The following is a 19,036-nucleotide window of genomic DNA, read 5'->3' on the forward strand; positions in this document are numbered from 1 at the left end:
TTAAAAAAAAAAAAAAAAGAAAAGTCCTCGACGATGGTTCACATTTGTTTTGTGTTCAAGAATTCTACAGAAGGAAATCCTCAGGCCTATACTGTGCAGAGCTTCTAAAATGAACCTTACAGCAGGAGAGCAAGAGTCTGGCAGGTGTCCTCGTGGCTGTTTTGAAGCTGACAAGCAGTAAAGGCAGGATCTGGAAACTGCCTCTGCACTTCCCTTGTGGCCAGAAAGAGAGAAGTTGCAGATCCGTTGGTCCCATCCTTAGCAGGAGTGGGCACCCAGGCATGGCCCGAGAAGACACTGTAACAAGAAATAGAAGTTTTTTAGCCCCTGTGGATCAAGCACAAGAGCAGCCTTCTTTCTGCAGCATTACCCTTAGGGAACTGCTGTGACAACCTGACAAAGACATGCACTGCTGCAGAAAGTCCGGGGCTTTTCTAAAGTGGGCTGGGAAAGGCATGTTCACCCAGGGTGTAAGGAGTCTCACTTGTCCAAGAGCATGTCACTGAGAGGCCCAGAGCCTGTAAAACTTTTGCAACATGGGTCTGTGCAATAAGTAGGGAGGTGTTCTTTGTATTAAAATACGAAAACAGATAAGAGAAAGGAAAGTAAAACCCAGCTGCAGGATTAGGCCTCTCTTCCTAATGCTCCGAACCTTGAGAGAAGAAACTGTTGGGCTGTATGATGTACTGTAGTGGGCTTTGCAGGTAGTTTTTTGTTTGGGTGATTGTTTTTCGGGGTGGGGGGTGGGGGGCGTCGAGAAGCAGTTCCAGCAGAGTCTGCTACCAGGAGGCTGTGGTATTTACTGTGGGCTGTGAGACTGTATGTGGAGCGGAAGGGAAGGTCACGCTCGGTAGAGCCTGTTGTGGGAGGGATTGCAGAGGAGCTGGAGACACCAGGAGCTGCTCTCTGGGCCCCAGGTGCTCATGCTCGGTTGGTAATCAAGGTGTAAGTTTTTCAGGAAAAGGCAGCATCCTGGGCCCTTTTTTGTTTTTCTCCAGGGTTCCACAAGGGTCTTGCACTGCCTATGTGTACCTTGGGAGACTGGTTTTAAAATTGCACGCCATTAATACTTGATAGATTAATGAGAGTATGCTTTAACAACCTGGGGTGTCCCCCTTTCCAAGAGCCTTCTTAGGCTGCACATCCTCTGCCTTCTTAACGAGGCACTCTGGTTTTGATGCCCACTGTGCTATGAGGAAAAATCCCCCCTGAGTTTCTGTGTGGTTCAGCAAGAGAACAGGGCAGCAGACTGGCCCTGTATGCGCTTTTCAAGAGGCCGACTGGAAAAGTGCTCAGTAAACACGTCATTTGCCTTCCTGGAGTGACTTGTGTGCATCTTGAATGGTGCTGGTAATAGTGTTGCCTCCTCTGTCTCTTCCAGTGGCATACCCGGATTGTGTGTGTGCGTGGGAAGTCGACGATGAGCTCGGTGGCAGTTTTGACCCAGGAGAGCTTTGCCGAACACCGCAGTGCCTTGACGCAGCAGCAGGTGAAAGGTGAGAAGACACAGCTGAGTTCCTGTGATGTGCCTCTAAATAGAGACTGCGCAGGCAAGGTTCCTTGCTGTTAGCCAAGCTCGCTCCATGCCTCCGGCTCCCCCTAAGTGTCCAGGCACGGCGTTCGCCATTCCTAGGCTGGCGGCCTGCCACACTCTGGCTTTCCACCAACAGGAGCACATCGGTGGTGCTGCACAGAGCAGGGCCAGGCAGAGGCAAGCCTCAGATCTTCACAGAGCTCTGGCTAGCAACGCTGTCAGCCATGGGGCAGGGCATGTGCAAGCATGGGTCATTGGGCTGCAAGAGAGCCTCGTGGGATCAGTGTGCTGGATTGTCACTTCCTCCTTTGCTCAGCCAGGTGTTGGGGAAAGTCATTATAACCGTATTGACTGACTCACTGATGGGTCTCGGCACCCATTCTCCAGCTGCGAGCTGGCCCGCTTGGCACAGCCCAGTGCACAGCTGAGTCGAACATAAGCTACAGGCTTTCCCTGGACTCTGCCCCAACTAGAGTGCTTCTGCTTCTCTCTGCCTTCTTCCTGGGCATGTGTCTGTCTTGTCCCCTTCTGACCTACAGCCTTGCTGTGTCCCTTTGATTTCTTTCTGCTTGGCCTGTTGTCCCCTGATGAAGCTCCTCTCAACAAAGTTGGCGATAATGTGCTTGTTTGCTGCCACCATTCACTTGCACGGTTGCTTCCTGCATCCATGGCGGCACCTACTGCAGTCTGTGCTGTGCTGAGCTCAGCTGTGCTCCCGACTCGGCTGCTCTCCACAAGCATAACTGTAGCAGGATGAATAGAAGTGCACAAGTCCTTTGTTGTCCCTCTTTGATGATGCCTCAGTAGAGTTGCACTGCCTATGAATGGAGCCGTTTCTGTGGGGAGAGCATCTCATTTGCCTTGTTTGCTTCACCGCAGTAACAGCTTTAAACTCTGAAGAAGAGAAGGATCCTCCCACCTACGAGGAAGCCTTCCCTGCGCTCCCTGAGAAAGCACCATGTTTGGAAGCTGCCCGGGAACCTGCTGGGCCCTGGAGCAAAATCCGGCCAATAAAGGCTTCTGTCATCACTCAGGTTGGTGGGAGTGGGTGTCTTATGTCTCTCCTTTTCATCCCTCCAAAAAGTAGGTGAAGTGAAACTTTCCCTGGTGTATGAAATGCCTTAGTGTGTCAGAGTAACTGCCTCTTTGCTGTACTTTGCCCTGGGGCACATGGAAGACTGCAGCTGAATGCTAGGACTGCTCTGGAGGGGGAGGGATGTGTTGAAAAACTGCCCAGAAATAGCTCTGCATCCCTGTTGCACAGATAGCTGGAACACGCCTGAAGGGAGGATTGCAGAATTCACGAAGTGAGTGCTAATGCATTAAAGTATTCCGCTTCCCCCCCCAATAGCATGTTCTTTAGGAAAGCACTCAGTTTGGGACACACTGCCTGCTGCCGTGCCCTCTTACTGCAGCTGGTGTCTCCACTGGAAAGGCTGATGGGTCGCCTAAATCTGGGAACTTAGTACGCCAGTGAAATCCTCCTGTATGGCAATAAGAGAGGGAGGCACTGACAATCAAAAGCACACTGACGCCTTGCTGTGCCCTGCTTTTGTCTGTCCCATGGCTGAGCAGGTGTTCCATGTGCCACTGGAGGAGAGGAAAGACAAGAACATGAATCAATTTGCAGAAGGCGAGCAGGCCAAGATCTGCCTTGACATCATGCAGAAGACAGGAGCTCACCTGGAGCTGTCTCTCGCGAAGGACCAGGGCCTTTCGATCGTGGTCTCTGGCAAGCTGGAAGCAGTCATGAAGGCTCGGAAGCAGATTGTCGCTCAACTGCAGACTCAGGTGAGGGCATCTAACTGTTTCTGCCTTCGTCTTTGCTCTTCCCCAAGACTCGCAAATGCTTTGAGACCCTTGGGCCCGTGTGCTTGTAAGCCAAAGAGGTGTGTTGTTACATGAATAATTCAGCTTTGCCATACGTTTTCAAAGCACCCAATTGGCAATTTGGAATGGGAATGAGGCTTAAAATAGGGTTCCAAGGTAATTACAGGCCGTGGTGTTGCATGAAGCGTGGAGTCTGCGATCTCTGGAACATTTGAGTTGCAACCAGTGACTTTGTGCTGAGGTGCTGGTGCAGGAGCCTCACACACAAAGCTAGTAGTGTGTGAGAACGGGACTGTGCTTTTCCTGAAGTCCTTCAGAGGAGAACGTGGAAGGCTGGGAGAAAGAAAAGTAGAGGAAAGGAAGTCCTGCCAAAAGCCAAAAGCTTCGGGTCAGGGTTCTGCCTTGTGTAACTCAAGGCACACTGGTAAGGAGCCACAACCCTGTTGTTTCGGTTGCTTCAGTCCTCTAGGTTTTGATCTCTTACCTTAAGGTTCTTGAGCTCATAGTCAAGGTGGTAGCTCTTGTTAGGATGTATCACAGCCAGGTGTTGCAGTGTGTTTTAAAGTATAACGCCAAAGGTAGATAATGCGATGTTAATACCATGTCTGCTTAGTGCTGTTCGGCCCCTGTGTCATACCCTGCCAGAGGAAAGAGAAAGGAACGAAACCCTACATCCACAATGTGCATCTGAAAAAACAGTTCAGGTCGTGCCGCCACAGACCCGTGAGCCACTGTTCTCAAATATACCTCCTACTGCCCTGGCCCCAGGTCTGGAAGGTGTGTCTGTATTCCAGTTTCTCTTAGGCTTGGCTGGCTTCAGGACAGGAACACAGAGCTGAAAAGTCACACTGAGTGATCTTTTCTTCACCTTTTATTTTTCCATTATAGCTTGAATGTTCATTGTCTGATTGCTGTTAGTGGTTACCTAATCACAGGGACCAAGAGCACGATAGCAGTCATCAGCTACCAGACCTGTAAAAACTCAGTGAGAAGGGAAGAAGTCGGGAAGCCCTTGTATAGACCAGCCCTTTAATGGTAGATTGAGAAGGACCCCTTTTCCGTGTGGGGCCTTCTAGAAGCAGTCCCAGGAGCAGCACGTGCTACACTTGAAGACACCTTAGCACTTAAGTAGCGGTAAGCATCTGCTAGCTGCCTGCCTCCTGCAGTAGGTTTCTGGTGTTGAATTTCTCTTTCCTAGGAGTCATACTGTATGTCTTGTTCTCTGTAGCCTTGGCAGCAGATGTCAGAGTTCAGATAAACTCCAGCTGTGCGCTGCCATCTCAGTTGTTGTCTGGTGTCTTACACTGGAGGAGAGGCACCTCCTCGTCTGTGTCGGAAGGCCTTTGCTAATTCAGAGTACTGCTCCTGTGCAAACAGAAGGGTTTTGAGGGAAAGGTGGGGTTTATACTCCTGGCATGGAGGCACTGTAGATCAACTGGTACAGTGTCAGCCCTCAGACAGAATGTGCTGGGAAGGCGTTGTGTTTGCTCTGAGGAGCAGTACCGCTGAGCAGCGTCTACCTTGCTTTCCCTGGCTCTGTTCCTGTGGATCTGCCAGTGCAGGCAAGGCTTTTCACAGATGCTTGGTTCTTCTGCTGCAGGCTTCAGCAACAGTTGCCATCCCCAAGGAGCACCACCGTTTTGTCATTGGAAAGAAGGGTGAGAAGCTGCAGAACCTGAAGCTCAAAACTGCAACCGAAATGCAGGTCCCCCACCCAGATGACCCCAGCAACCAGATCAAGATCAGTGGTACTAAAGAAGGGATTGAGAAGGCCCGGCACGAGATCCTGCTTATCTCCGCTGAGCAGGTACCTCAGTATGATCTCTCTCATGGCATTAGCTGGTCAGCCTTTTTGCTTCCCCATGGTATAGTCGGAGTTTGCAGCCACCGTGGCTACAGTCAGTGGCTAACGTTAGCCTGAACGGAGACGTATACTGTGCCACTCGCTGGCTGTATGAGCACCACTGCCAGGTCCTGAAACTTCTTGTGCTGCGTTTTGTCCATCTCTGAAGCCCAAACAAGCATTTGATAGTTGAAGCGACGCGTCTTAGGTGCCAGCTGAGATAAGGCAGGAGATCACAGGGGTGAATATCATAAACAAGGAGCAGCAGCAACCATATTTGTAGATTGAAAGAGGTGGAGATCTACAAGCCCACAAACTTGAGAAGGTTGCTTGGGCCAGAGTGTCAGGCAGGACACCCCTGGGAACTTAGCTGTGCCTGGCAGAGACTGTAATATAGAGGACAGTTCCCACCAAGGTCTGTTGTGGGCTCTTCCAGGATAAGTGTGCCATGGAGCGGCTGGACGTGGAGAAAGTGTACCACCCTTTCATTGCTGGCCCTTACAACAAGCTGGTGAGGGAGCTCATGCAGGACACAGGGACGCGCATCAACATTCCTCCACCCAGTGTCAACAAGACAGAGATAGTCTTCAGCGGAGAAAAGGAGCAACTAGCCCAGGCTGTGGCTCGAGTTAAGAAGATCTATGAGGAGAAGGTACGGATGGTCCATAAAGCTTCCCACCTTCCCCTGGCACCTGCTCCTAGGCACTCTTCCCTTCTTGTTCTACTTTTGTGCATCCCTCGGTTGCATCTGGCTCAGCAGCCCTTGCAGTACATGACCCCGAATCCTACCGTTTCCTCACTCAGCAGAGTGGGAGCTGGGCTGATACTATCCGGGAGGTGACAGATTTCTCGCTTTTCTGTATCGTGGAACTTAGCAGGCCACCAAGAGCTCCCCTGGCTCTTGTTCACACCGGGGCTACTAAGGAAGGAAAGAAGTGTGAAGTCTACAGTGGTGGCCAGCTGACAGTATCAAAGTTGCTACCTAAGTAGAAGTTGCTGAAGAGTGAATGTCACTCCAGTTTATTTCCCACAGCCAACGCTGCTGTGAATATCCTTGTTGTGGGTTGCTGGGCTGTTTTTCCTCGTGGTTAGGTCTGTATTTGTACCAGTCTGGATTTCAACAATCGGCTTATAGCCTGCACAGTGTTGCATCACAGCACTGCCTGGGAGACGGCTGGGAGTTGAACCCTGTTGTCCAACGGGGGGACGGGGACGACGACAACGACATGCCTGTGTGTGTGGTCTCTTGCATGCCGTGTCCCAGGGAGCTTGACCCAGTATGCTAGTTTTGGACTTCCCCTGTGAATTTTTGAGCACAAGGCTTTCTGTAGGCAGGGGTCCAAGGGGTGCTAGGGTACTGCCGAGCCACTGTGCTCAGCTTGGCTTTGCTCTTTGCTGGGTGCAGAGTTTGACTGCATCTTGTGCCTCTTCCTGTCGCTCTTGTCCTTCCCCGCCCCCTTGTGATTGATGCCTCAGTGTCTCTGCCCCTACAGAAGAAGAAGACTACTACTCTTGCAGTGGAGGTGAAGAAGTCCCAGCACAAGTATGTCATCGGCCCCAAGGGGAATTCCCTGCAGGAGATCTTGGAGAAGACTGGAGTCTCTGTCGAGATCCCACCCACTGACAGTAGCTCGGAGACGGTGATACTGCGAGGCGAGCCTGAAAAACTTGGGCAAGCATTGACTGAAGTCTATGCAAAGGTACTGACAAGATGGGCTAGGCCTCCTTTGAAGGTCCCATGAAGATACATTTGTGAGCACTGACAGGTGTAGCGGGGGTGGTCTCTCTTGGGCCATTAGAGGTGCAGCTGAGAAGTCAATACCGGACGTGCAGCATGGGAATTGGAACTGAATTGTTGTGAAGGCCTCTTCCAGTTTGTCCATCAAACAGCTTCTCTGTTTTTCTGTCTCTCAGGCCAACAGTTTTACCGTCTCCTCGGTCTCTGCCCCCTCTTGGCTTCACCGTTTCATTATTGGAAACAAAGGACAGAACCTGGCCAAAATAACTCAGCAGATGCCAAAGGTATGGATGAGCTGGTTAGCTTAGCACCCCCAGCGTAGAAAAAGGTTTAGTCCAGATCACTCGTCACAGAAGAGAGAGGTGTCTTCTAGCGTGGGTAAACCCAGGGGGAAATGACACAGATCTTTGCTGTTCAAGGGAACCCTCTCTTTTACTGCTGCAAACACTGCTCCTCCTATGTTATTGTCATGGGTTGAGCCCTTCCAAGGAAGCTTTATGTGGTGCTGTTTTGAGAACTGATATAGTAGGATACGTGGAAATGGTGAGTGCAGCAAGGCTTCTCCCTGGTGAGTTAGACGCTATCTAGATAAAGGCTAGATGAGTAGACTTCTCCAAAGCCCTTGCAGAAACCGGGACAGCACCAGAGCCTTGGGCTCTAGGCACTGCCATATGGCCGAAATCGTTAAGTTACTGACTCGTAAAATTGTGGGGATTTTGTTTGGGCTTTTTGGGAGGAGGCGCATCTCTTAGTGGCAGGGATCGATGGTGTAGGCCTGACCAAGAGCATTGGCCTGGCTTGGATCTTGGCAAATTCTTAAGAGATTCATTGTCTTTCACCTCAAGGTTCACATCAAATTCACTGGAGAAGAGGACAACATCACTTTGGAAAGACCTACAGAAGATGTGCATGTGGCTCAGGAACAGATTGAAGCCATGGTCAAGGAACTGGTGAGCTGGAGTTACTAGTTCCAGTAAGAAACTGGGGGAAGAAGGGGCAACAGAGCAGAGGTGATGAGGTGTTTATCACATCCATATGATGTCTTGACATGCTTAATCGAACTTGCAGAAGACAAATTGTGTGGCAGGTGGATGACACCCCTTGGTTATGAAACTCATCCATAGCATTCTTGAAAAGTCAGCATTAATTTTTTTGGTGCAGAGAAGGAAGGATTCTCTTTGTTATAGCTGGAGAGGCATATAAGTAAGTGTTTTCAATGTTTCATGAGCACAATGCTCTCTTCTCAAAGCAGAGGAATGCTTGTGCTCTGCTTAATAGCAGAAGTGCTTGTAGCTGACCGCTGGTGAGTCAGTGCCAATACTGGCAGTAGGCAGTTACTTAGGGCACGAGACAGAAGCGGTGGCCTGTCCTACCTGGCCCTATATAATATACTATATAATATATAATATTGTATATTTATATATAAAATATATAATTCTTTTTAGATCAACCAGGTGGATTACGCAGAAATCAAAGTTGACCACCAATTCCACCGACACCTCATTGGCAAGAATGGAGCTAACAGTAAGTGGAGTGCCTTTCTAGTCCTTCCCACGCTCACACTCCCTGTGTTTAGTAGATCGTATCAGGGGCTCTGTAGCTCACCCAGTGTGCTGTCTCCATCACATTTCCTCTGCTTTTCTGGAGTGGTGGTGGTACAAGGAGAGAAATGGGCCGTGAGGCCTTGCGATGGCTTTAACGTGTGAAAGTACCTTGGGAGCCTGAACAGTAGTGGAATTACTTTGATGTGTCCTGGAGGCTTTTTTTTTTTTTCACGCATTGCTCTGTGTGAATGACATTTTAGCAGCCAGTTGTGGGTGGTGGAAATGTGCTTGGTGAGCTTCTCCCTGTAGAGGAATGAAGGCGGTGGTTTGATTATCATTGATAACATGCAGCTGTGGCCTTGCCTCAGCGGCAGTGGGCTGATTGACATGGACGATGTGCAGGTGTAGCTGGTTCCCGCTAAGTGGTTAAATAGCCCTGTGGCTTGTGGGAGAGGGTGTGAGATGGAGGAGGAGCAGTGTGCTCTGGCCTCTGGAGGAAGGCTATACAGCACTGGCAGTAGAGTATGGCCAACGGTAAAGCCTTTTTGCGGTCTGCTAGTTTGATAGTGCTGCAACATGTCCCCAGCAAAGAGTTTGGGGTAGAAACGAATGATTATCCTCTGCTCTAAATGTGATACTGTTTGGGGAAGAAACACGCCTCGCTCTGACAAGTGAACAATTGGCTCTGTAGATGCCACAGTATTTACTTGTACAGGTTCTTGTGTGGCACAGGTCTGCTCTCACTGAACTCCAGGGTGAAGAGGCAATTTCCCCTGTCTCAACCCTACCCCACTGAGCCCTTCCCAGAGGCGGGTTTACTTCTTCAACAGCCTTTGAGCAGTGATAATCAAGGTGCCTTGCTTCCAAGTCTTTGCCTAGCAGACTGCGTCACCACAGTCCTTGCCTTGAAGTTAACAGGATTAAGGACCTCTACAAGGTGTCTGTGCCCATTCCCTCGGACAATGAGAAGAGCAACCTGATCAGAATTGAAGGAGACCCACAGGGGTTCCCACAGGCCAAGAAAGAGCTGCTGGAACTCGCTTCCCGTATGGTGAGTGAGTAGGCTGTGATGTTTGGGAGACTGCAGGGTTTGGGCTCTCGTGTTCCCTTGCAACCTTCTGGTGTGAGTGTGTGCCCCTTGCCCACCGAGCACTTGGATCTCATGACAAGTGCAAGTTCCTCTTCACAAATGTCTTCCTCTGTTCCCTCAGGTAGCCCTTCTCTGTCAACGCAGAGTGAATTTTGTCTAGAGAAAAGAGGGACAGTGCTGGCAAATAAACTGTCGGGCAGCAAACCGCTAAGTATATGGCTCTCCGGCTGAACACTCAGTGTGCACTCTACTCCCATCAGGAAAATGAACACACTGAGGACCTAATCATTGAGCAGAAATTCCACCAGACCATCATTGGGCAGAAGGCTGAGCGGATCTGGGAAATCCGGGAGAAATTCCCAGAGGTAAGGCTTTGTAGGAGAGGAGGAATCCAGAGGGGTTATTCCCTACATGGGTAGTAGGCCTGTCGTCACAGAAGTCGTAACTTTAGTGGCTCTGTAGCGCAAGTGTCTGAGAAGATAGTTCTTTTAGCCAGAGGCCGCTAACACGGTTACCCTTTTCTGAAAGGGAAAAGGGCATGTGTAGGATCCCCCCAACCTTTGCATGTGTCTGACACAAGGGCTCTTGCATTTGCTTGAGCTAACTATAAATGACCGCTCCTGCAGGTTATCATCAACTTCCCAGACCCTGCACACAAGAGTGACATCGTCCAACTCCGAGGTCCCAAAAATGAGGCGGAGAAGTGCACTGAGTACATGCAAAAGATGGTGGCAGACCTGGTAAGGAGGTCTTCTGCCTGCTGTTCCCTCCTACGTGCCTGGATAACCCTGGGGCAAAGCAGAGCTCTACTGGCTTGGGTAGAGCTAAAACACCTCAAGAGGAGGGAGCTGTCGACGCTGTTTTGGCTGAATGGAGGCAGGGGGTAGTACCTGTTATGTGAAGGCTATAGGGGAACGTACTTGCCTTTGTTTAGTCTTACAAAAGTCCCTCGTATAGAGAACTTCCTTGGGTCTAAGCTTATTTTCAAAAGCTCGTTTATCAGAGTTCCTGAAGTGGGGCCTCACTTGCCACGACAGTGTAATCTTCAGTTCTCCCTTCCTTTCTCCCTTAGGTTGAAAACAGCTTTTCTATTTCTGTCCCCATCTGCAAACAGTTCCACAAGAACATCATAGGGAAAGGAAGTGCCAACATCAAGACGGTGAGATATCCTTCCTAACTCAAGTGCTCGTGATGATCGCTGCCTGCAGCAAAATCCCACTGGATGCTCTCTCCTGCTCATTGGTGATGTCAAATATAGCCTGCAAGGGCTTTTCTTCTGACATGGGACACTTCTGAGATGTTTATTTTTTTTTTCCTTTGTGGCAGATCCGTAAAGAAAGCAACACCAAAATTGATCTCCCAGCAAAGAACAGCAACTCGGAGACAATTGTTATCACAGGCAAGAGAGCAAACTGTGAGGCTGCTCACCACAGGATTCTTGCCATCCAGAAGGAGCTGGTAAGTGAAACAACGGGCCTTTTGCAGTTGAGAGACTTGACAATTTTGCTAGAAGACACAGAAACAGACGTGGTTGAAATGGGTGAGAGCAGGGTGGAGACAAATGTGTCGGTCTGTTCTTGACTCGTAAACCAAAGTTTGTGACTGCTCCTGTCAGGAGTAGCCAGTCTCCAAGCCCTCTGCTCAGGCATTTCTTCCAGATCTATAAAGCTTCTAGCAAGGTGGGACTTCGAGGGTAAGCAGAGTGGGTGCAAACACGTTTCTGCAGCTTGAGTCAAGAGGCTGGTACTATCCTCCCTTAGGCCAACAGCACAGAGGTGGAGGTCTCTATTCCTTCCAAACTGCACAGTTCCCTCATTGGTGCCAAAGGCCGCTTCGTCCGCTCCATCGTAGAGGAGTGTGGTGGAATCCACATCCACTTCCCCACCAAGGGCTCTGGCAGTGACACCGTGACCATCAGGGGCCCAGCCCAGGGTGTGGTGAAAGCCAAGAAACAGCTGCTGCACCTGTGAAAGAGCACAAGGTCTTAATAAATAAATAAATAAATAAATGGCAACGCTCTGTTTGTGTTGAGAAAGGCATCTAGTCTGACTAACTGGAAGAGAAAAGTGGGCACCTGAAGGAGGGAAGGAGGCCATCAAGTCAGGAAATCGTTGAAGAAAGAAAATGGAAATGTCTATTCCACCTAGATCCCCCCTATTATGAATGGAATGACTGGGTGTCCAAATCACAAGAATATGTATGTAAAGATGTTGTGTAACATCTTAGGAAAACTGTATAAAATAACTAACTTTTCACTGAAAACTTGGGAGCTAGTTTGTCTGGTGCGAGTCGGCTAGCTCCCCGACATTGCACAAAATAAATACCTTTGCTGCTTAAAGACAAAACTGGTCTGTGGGCAGTTACTCTGTGTGCCGTTTTGGCATCAATTTGGCAGGCCAGGCAGGAGAACTCTCCGCCGGTGCTGGAATCCAGGGGCCTGGGGACCCTCGGGGCCCCCGACTGCATCTTCTGTGGGTGAGACTCTCTAACATCTCAACTTCTCACACAGGTGGACAAGGACTTCTGCACGACATAAAAGGTATTTATATTTATTCTTTGCTTTGAATCTTTGATTGTCTTAAGATCTGGGAAGCTGAAAACTTCATTTAGGGTGTCTTAAGATTTGGGGAATTCCTAGAACATAACAACGGACATAGCGCTCTGTGTCTTGTTTGTCTATGTGTTGTCTTTTTACATGTTCAAGATTAGAGTTATGAATCGTAAGTAAAAAAAAAAAAATTCTAGTATTTCTAGGTGAATGGCTGAAAATGCTGCTTAGAGCCAGAAAAAATTAGAACTTGGCAATTGTTCATTGAAACACGTACTTTGTGTGCTAACGCAAACTATCAGCATTCCTAGAGTTGTATGTAACATGCTGCTGTGTGGCTGAGGGCTGCCCGGCAAGTGTGATGTGTGTGAGAGACACAGTTTAACTGTGAAGTGAGTGGGGAGTCCCAATCTGCGTTTCCATGTTCCCCGCGAGGGGGCCGGCCAGAGACGGACGAAGCGATGGAAAAGTCAACGTATGAAGTGGTGGAATGAACTATTAGATATTAGACACTTCCCCGGTGGAGTTGTGCATGGGGTTTGCCTTGGAACAGTTTGTCTCCAGCCAAGTCCAAAAGTCAGCGGTTCCCCATCTCAGCCCAGAAAGCAGGATGAACAACTTTTGTGGTGTCTTTCAGCTGGCTACCGGGGCAGTGTGAGAACTACCAACAGAATTCCTTCCTGGCACCTTCACCGGTGGAGTTGTGCATGAGGTGTGCCTTGGAACAGTTTGTCTCCAGCCGACACAAAACTCAGCGATTCCCCGTCTCAGCCCAGAATGCAGGTTGAACAAATTTTGTGGTGCGTTTCAAATGGCTACCGAGGCAGTGCGAGAACTACCAACAGAATTCCTTCCTGGCACCTTCCCCGAAGGAGTTGTGCATGGGGTGTGCCTTGGAAGAGTTTGTCTCCTGCCGAGTACAAAAATCAGCGTTTCCGCATCTCAGCCCAGAAGGCAGGTAGCCCAACTTTTCTGGTGCTTTTCAGCTGGCTAACAGGTCAGTGTGAAAACTACTGACAGAATTCTTCCTGCACTTTCTCTGGTAGAGCAGCACATGGAATGTACCTAACCCTTACAATAACTACACCTCTAAACCTAATACTAACCCTAACCCTTAGCCAAATCCTAAACCCCACCCTAAGCCAAACCCTAACCCTAACCATAACTGTGTCCATAAACCTAACCCTAACCATAACCCTACACTAACCCTAACCACAACCCTAACCCAGCCCTAACCCTAACCCTATCCAAACCCTAACCGTAACCCTAAATCTAATACTAACCCTTACCGTAACCCGAACCCTAACCCTAAACCAAACCCTAAACCTGACCCTAACCCTAACACTAACCCTAACCCTAAACTTATAACCCTAACCATAACACTAAAATTAACCCAAATACTAAGCCTGAGTCTAACCCTAATCATAACCCTAAAACCTAACCCTTACCCTAAACCTAAACCCTTACACTAAACCTAACCCTAACCTTAACCCTTTACCCTAACCCTAACCCTAATCCTACACCTATCCCTAACCCTTACACTAACCCTAACCAAACACTAACACTAAGAGGAATAAACCTAATCCTAAACATAACCCTAACCCTAAACCTATAGAGACCTAACCCTAAGTGACCTAACCCTAACCCTACCCATAACCCAAACCCTAACCTAACCCTAAACGTAACCCTAACCTAATTATACCCCTAACTCTAATCCTAAACAAACCCAAACCCTAACACTAAGAGACCTAACCCTAAAAGACCTAATTCTAATTCTAACCCTATCCATAACCCTAAACCTAACCCTAACCCTAAACCTAACCCTAAGAGACAAAAACCTAACCCTAACCCAAAGAGGCCAAAATCTAAAAGGGCTAACCCTAAGAGGACTAAACCTAACCCTAACCCTAATCCTAACCTAACCCTAAACCTAACACCAGACCTAATCCTGACCTTAACCCTAACCCTAAACCTAACCCTAACCCTAAGCCTTACCCTAACGCTAGCCCTAACCGTAACCCAAAACCTAACCCAAAGAGGCCAAACCCTAAGAGACCTAATCCTAAGAGGCCTAACCCTAAGAGGACTAAACCTAACCCTAACCCTAAGAGGCATATGCCTTACCCTTACCCTAACCGTAACCACAACACTAACCATAAGCTGTGAATGGCATGTAACTAACCCTAACCCTACCCTAACCCATAACCCTAACCATAACCTAACCCTAACCATAACCCTAACACAGCCCTAACCCTATCCCTATCCAAACCCTAACCGTAACCCTAAATCTAATCCTAACCCTTACCGTAACCCGAACCCTAACCCTAAACCAAACCCTAACCATAACACTAAAACTAACCCTATACTTAAACCTTAACCATAACACTAAAACTAACCCAAATCCTAAGCCTGATTCTAACCCTAATCATAACCCTAAAACCTAACCCTAACCCTAATCCTAAAACCTAACGCTAACCCTAACCCTAATCTTAACCCTTTACCCTAACCCTAATCCTACACCTATCCCTAACCCTAACACTAACCCTAACCAAACACTAACACTAACACTAAGAGGAATAACCCTAATCCTAAACAAACCCAAACCCTAAACCTATAGAGACCTAACCCTACGTGACCTAACCATAACCCTACCCCTGCCCCTAACCCAAACCCTAACCCTAAACGTAACCGTAACCCTAAACGTAACCTAATTATAACCCTAACCCTAACCCTAAACCTAACCAAACCCAAACCCTAACCCTAAGAGGCCTAACACTAATCCTAAACAAACCCAAACCCTAACCCTAAGAGACCTAACCCTAACCCTAAACCTAACCCTAAGAGACCAAAACCTAACCCTAACCCTAAGAGGCCTAAAAGGGCTAACCCTAAGAAGACTAAACCTAACCCTAACCCTAATCCTAACCTAACCCTAAACCTAACCCCAGACCTAAACCTAACCCTAAACTAATCCTGATCCTAACCCTAAACCTAACCCTAATCCTAAACCTTACCCTAACGCTAGCCCTAACCCTAACCCAAAACCTAACCCTAAGAGGCCTAACCCTAAGAGACCTAACCCTAAAAGGCCTAATTCTAAGAGGCCTAACCCTAACCATAACCCTAACCCTAAGAGGCTTATCCCTTAACCTTACCCTAAATGTAACCACAACACTAACCCTAAGCTGTGCATGGCATGTAACTATCCCTAAACCTACCCCAAACTCTACCCCTAACCCTAACCCTACCCTAACCATAACCTTAATCCTAACCATAATCTAACCCTAACCGTAACCCTAACTCAGCCCTAACCCTATCCCTAACCAAACCCTAACCGTAACCCTAAATCTAATCCTAACCCTTACCGTAACCCAAACCCTAACCCTAAACCAAATCCTAAACCTGAACCTAACCCTAACACTAACCCTAACCCTAAACTTAATCCCTAACCATAACACTAAAACTAACCCAAATCCTAAGCCTGAGTCTAACCCTAACCTAACCCTAACCCTAACCCTAAAACCTAACCCTAACCCTAATCTTAACCCTAACCTTAACCCTTTACCCTAACCCTAACCCTACACTTATCCCTAACCCTAACAATAACCCTAACAAAACACTAACACTAACACTAAGAGGAATAAACCTAATCCTAAACAAATCCAAACCCTAAACCTATAGAGACCTAACCCTACGTGACCTAACCCTAACCCTAAACTCTAACCCTACCCCTAACCCAATCCCTAACCTAACCCTAAACATAACCCTAACCCTAACCTAATTATACCCCTAACCCTAACCCTATCCTTAACACTTTACCCTAACCCTAACTCTAAACCTAACCAAACCCAAACCCTAATCCTAAGAGGCCTAACCCTAATCCTAAACAAACCCAAACCCTATCACTAAGAGACCTAACCCTAAGAGACCTAACCCTAATTCTAACCCTAAACCTAACCCTATCCATAACCCTAACCCTAACCCTAACCCTAAGAGACAAAAACCTAACCCTAACCCTAACCCTAAGAAGCCGAACTCTAAAAGGGCTAACCCTAAGAGGACTAAACCTAACCCTAACCATAACCCTAATCCTAACCTAACCCTAAACCTAACCCCAGACCTAAACCTAACTGTAACCTAATCTTGACCCTAACACTAAACCTAACTCTAACCCTAACTCTAAGCCTTACCCTAACGCTAGCCCTAACCCTAACCCTAACCCAAAACCTAACCCAAAGAGGCCTAAACTTAAGGGACCTAACCCGAAGAGACCTAACCCTAAGAGGCCTATAGTCTAAGAGGGCTAACCCTGAGAGGACTAACCCTAAAAGGCCTAATGCTAAGAGGCCTAACCCTAACCCATAACCCTAACCCTAACCCTAAGAGGCCTATAGTCTAAGAGGGCTAACCCTGAGAGGACTAACCCTAAAAGGCCTAATGCTAAGAGGCCTAACCCTAACCCATAACCCTAACCCTAACCCTAAGAGGCCTATAGTCTAAGAGGGCTAACCCTGAGAGGACTAACCCTAAAAGGCCTAATGCTAAGAGGCCTAACCCTAACCCATAACCCTAACCCTAACCCTAAGAGGCATATCCCTTACCCTTACCCTAACCGTAACCACAACACTAACCCTAAGCTGTACATGGCATGTAACTAACCCTAACCATAACCTAACCCTAACCGTAACCCTAACCCAGCCCTAACCCTATCCCTAAACAAACCCTAACCGTAACCCTAAATCTAATCCTAACCCTTACCGTAACCCGAACCCTAACCCTAAACCAAACCCTAAACCTGACCCTAACCCTAACCCTATACTTAAACCCTAACCATAACACTAAAACTAACCCAAATCCTAAGCCTGAGTCTAACCCTAATCATAACCCTAAAACCTAACCCTAACCCTAAACCCTAACCCTAATCCTAAAACCTAACCCTAACCCTAACCCTAATCTTAACCCTTTACCCTAACCCTAACCCTCATCCTACACCTATCCCTAACCCTAACACTAACCCTAACCAAACACTAACACTAACACTAAGAGGAATAACCCTAATCCTAAACAAACCCAAACCCTAAACCTATAGAGACCTAACCCTAAGTGACCTAGCCCTAACCCTAACCCTACCCCTAACCCAATCCCTAACCTAACCCTAAACGTAACCCTAACCCTAACCTAATTATACCCCTAACCCTAACCCTACCCCTAACCCTAACTCTAAACCTAACCAAACCCAAACCCTAAGAGACCTAACCCTAAGAGACCTAACCCTAATTCTAACCCTAACCCTAAACCTAACCACAACCCTAAGAGACAAAAACCTAACCCTAACCCTAATCCTAAGAGGCCGAACTCTAAAAGGGCTAACCATAAGAGGACTAAACATAACCCTAACCGTAACCCTAACCCTAATCCTAAGCTAACCCTAAACCTAACACCAGACCTAAATCTAACCCTAAACTAATCCTGATCCTAACCCTAAACCTAACCCTAACCCTTACCCTAACGCTAGCCCTAACTGTAACCCAAAACCTAACCCTAAGAGGACTAACCCTAAAAGGCCTAATTCTAAGAGGCCTAAACCTAACCATAACCCTAACCCTAAGAGGCATATCCCTTACACTTACCCTAACCGTAACCACAACACTAACCCTAAGCTGTGCATGCCATGTAACTAACCTTAACCCTAACCCTAACCATAACCTAACCTTAACCGTAACCCTAACCAAGCCCTAACCCTATCCCTAACCAAACCCTAACCGTAACCCTAAATCTAATCCTAACCCTTACCGTAACCCGAACCCTAACCCTAAACCTGACCCTAACCCTAACACTATACTTAAACCCTAACCATAACACTAAAACTAACCCAAACCCTAACCCTAAGAGACCTAACCCTAATTCTAACCCTAAACCTAACCCTATCCATAAGAGACAAAAACCTAACCCTAACCCTAAGAGGCCGAACTCTGAAAGGGCTAACCCTAAGAGGACTAAACCTAATCCTAACCTAACCCTAAACCTAACCCCAGACCTAAACCTAACCCTAAACTAATCCTGACCCTAACCCTAAACCTAACTCTAACCCTAACCCTAAGCCTTACCCTAACGCTAGCCCTAACCCTAACCCTAACCCTAACCCTAACCCAAAACCTAACCCTAAGAGGCCTAACCCTAAGAGGCCCAACCCTAAGACGACTAACCCTAAAAGGCCTAATGCTAAGAGGCCTAACCCTAATGATAACCCTAACCTTAACCCTAAGAGGCATATCCCTTATCCTTACCCTAACCGTAACCACGACACTAACCCTAAGCTGTGCATGCCATGTAACTAACCCTAACCCTAACCCTAAAACTAACCCTAACCTTAACCCTATTCCTATCCCTAAACATAATCCTACCCCTAACCCTAACTCTAACCCTAAACCCTATCCCTAACCCTTACCCTAGCCCTAACAATCCTAACCCTCACTCTAACCCTAACCGTAACCCTAACCCTAAACCTAACCTAACCCTAACCCTAACCATAACCCTAACCCTAACCCTTACCCTAAGCTGTGAATGGCATGTAACTAAACCTAAACCTAATCCTAACCCTAACCATAACCCTAACCCTAACACTAATCCTAACCCTAATCCTAACTCTAACACTACACCTTACCCTAACCCTAAGCTGTGCATGGCATGTACCTAACCCTAAACCTAACCATAACCCTAACCCTAACTCTAACCATAAACCTAACCCTTACCATAACCCTAACACTAAGCCCAACCCTAGTCCTTACAAACCTAATACTAACCCAATAAGGCATAACCCTAAGAGGCCTAACCCTTAGATGCTTAAACCTAACCCTAACCCTAATCCTATCCCTAACACTAACCCTAACCATTACCCTAACCCGAACT

General features: G+C 47.8%; 1 protein-coding gene across 1 annotated transcript; it reads left to right on the plus strand.

The window, feature by feature from the left end:
• The first annotated feature begins 1,354 nt into the window (after positions 1 to 1,354).
• Positions 1,355 to 12,621, plus strand: LOC114010786 (vigilin-like). The gene is given in 20 exon segments (XM_055818199.1): positions 1,355 to 1,496; positions 2,414 to 2,568; positions 3,110 to 3,325; positions 4,965 to 5,171; positions 5,644 to 5,859; positions 6,701 to 6,907; positions 7,122 to 7,229; positions 7,791 to 7,895; positions 8,391 to 8,469; positions 9,401 to 9,540; positions 9,840 to 9,944; positions 10,206 to 10,319; positions 10,652 to 10,738; positions 10,906 to 10,949; positions 10,951 to 11,003; positions 11,006 to 11,037; positions 11,340 to 11,498; positions 11,500 to 11,560; positions 12,089 to 12,118; positions 12,563 to 12,621. Coding segments are annotated over 20 exon segments (2,253 nt in total). The 5' UTR covers positions 1,355 to 1,420.
• The last annotated feature ends 6,415 nt before the right edge of the window (positions 12,622 to 19,036 follow it).

Source organism: Falco peregrinus, chromosome 13 (genome assembly GCF_023634155.1).
Source record: "Falco peregrinus isolate bFalPer1 chromosome 13, bFalPer1.pri, whole genome shotgun sequence".
Lineage (NCBI taxonomy): Eukaryota > Metazoa > Chordata > Aves > Falconiformes > Falconidae > Falco > Falco peregrinus.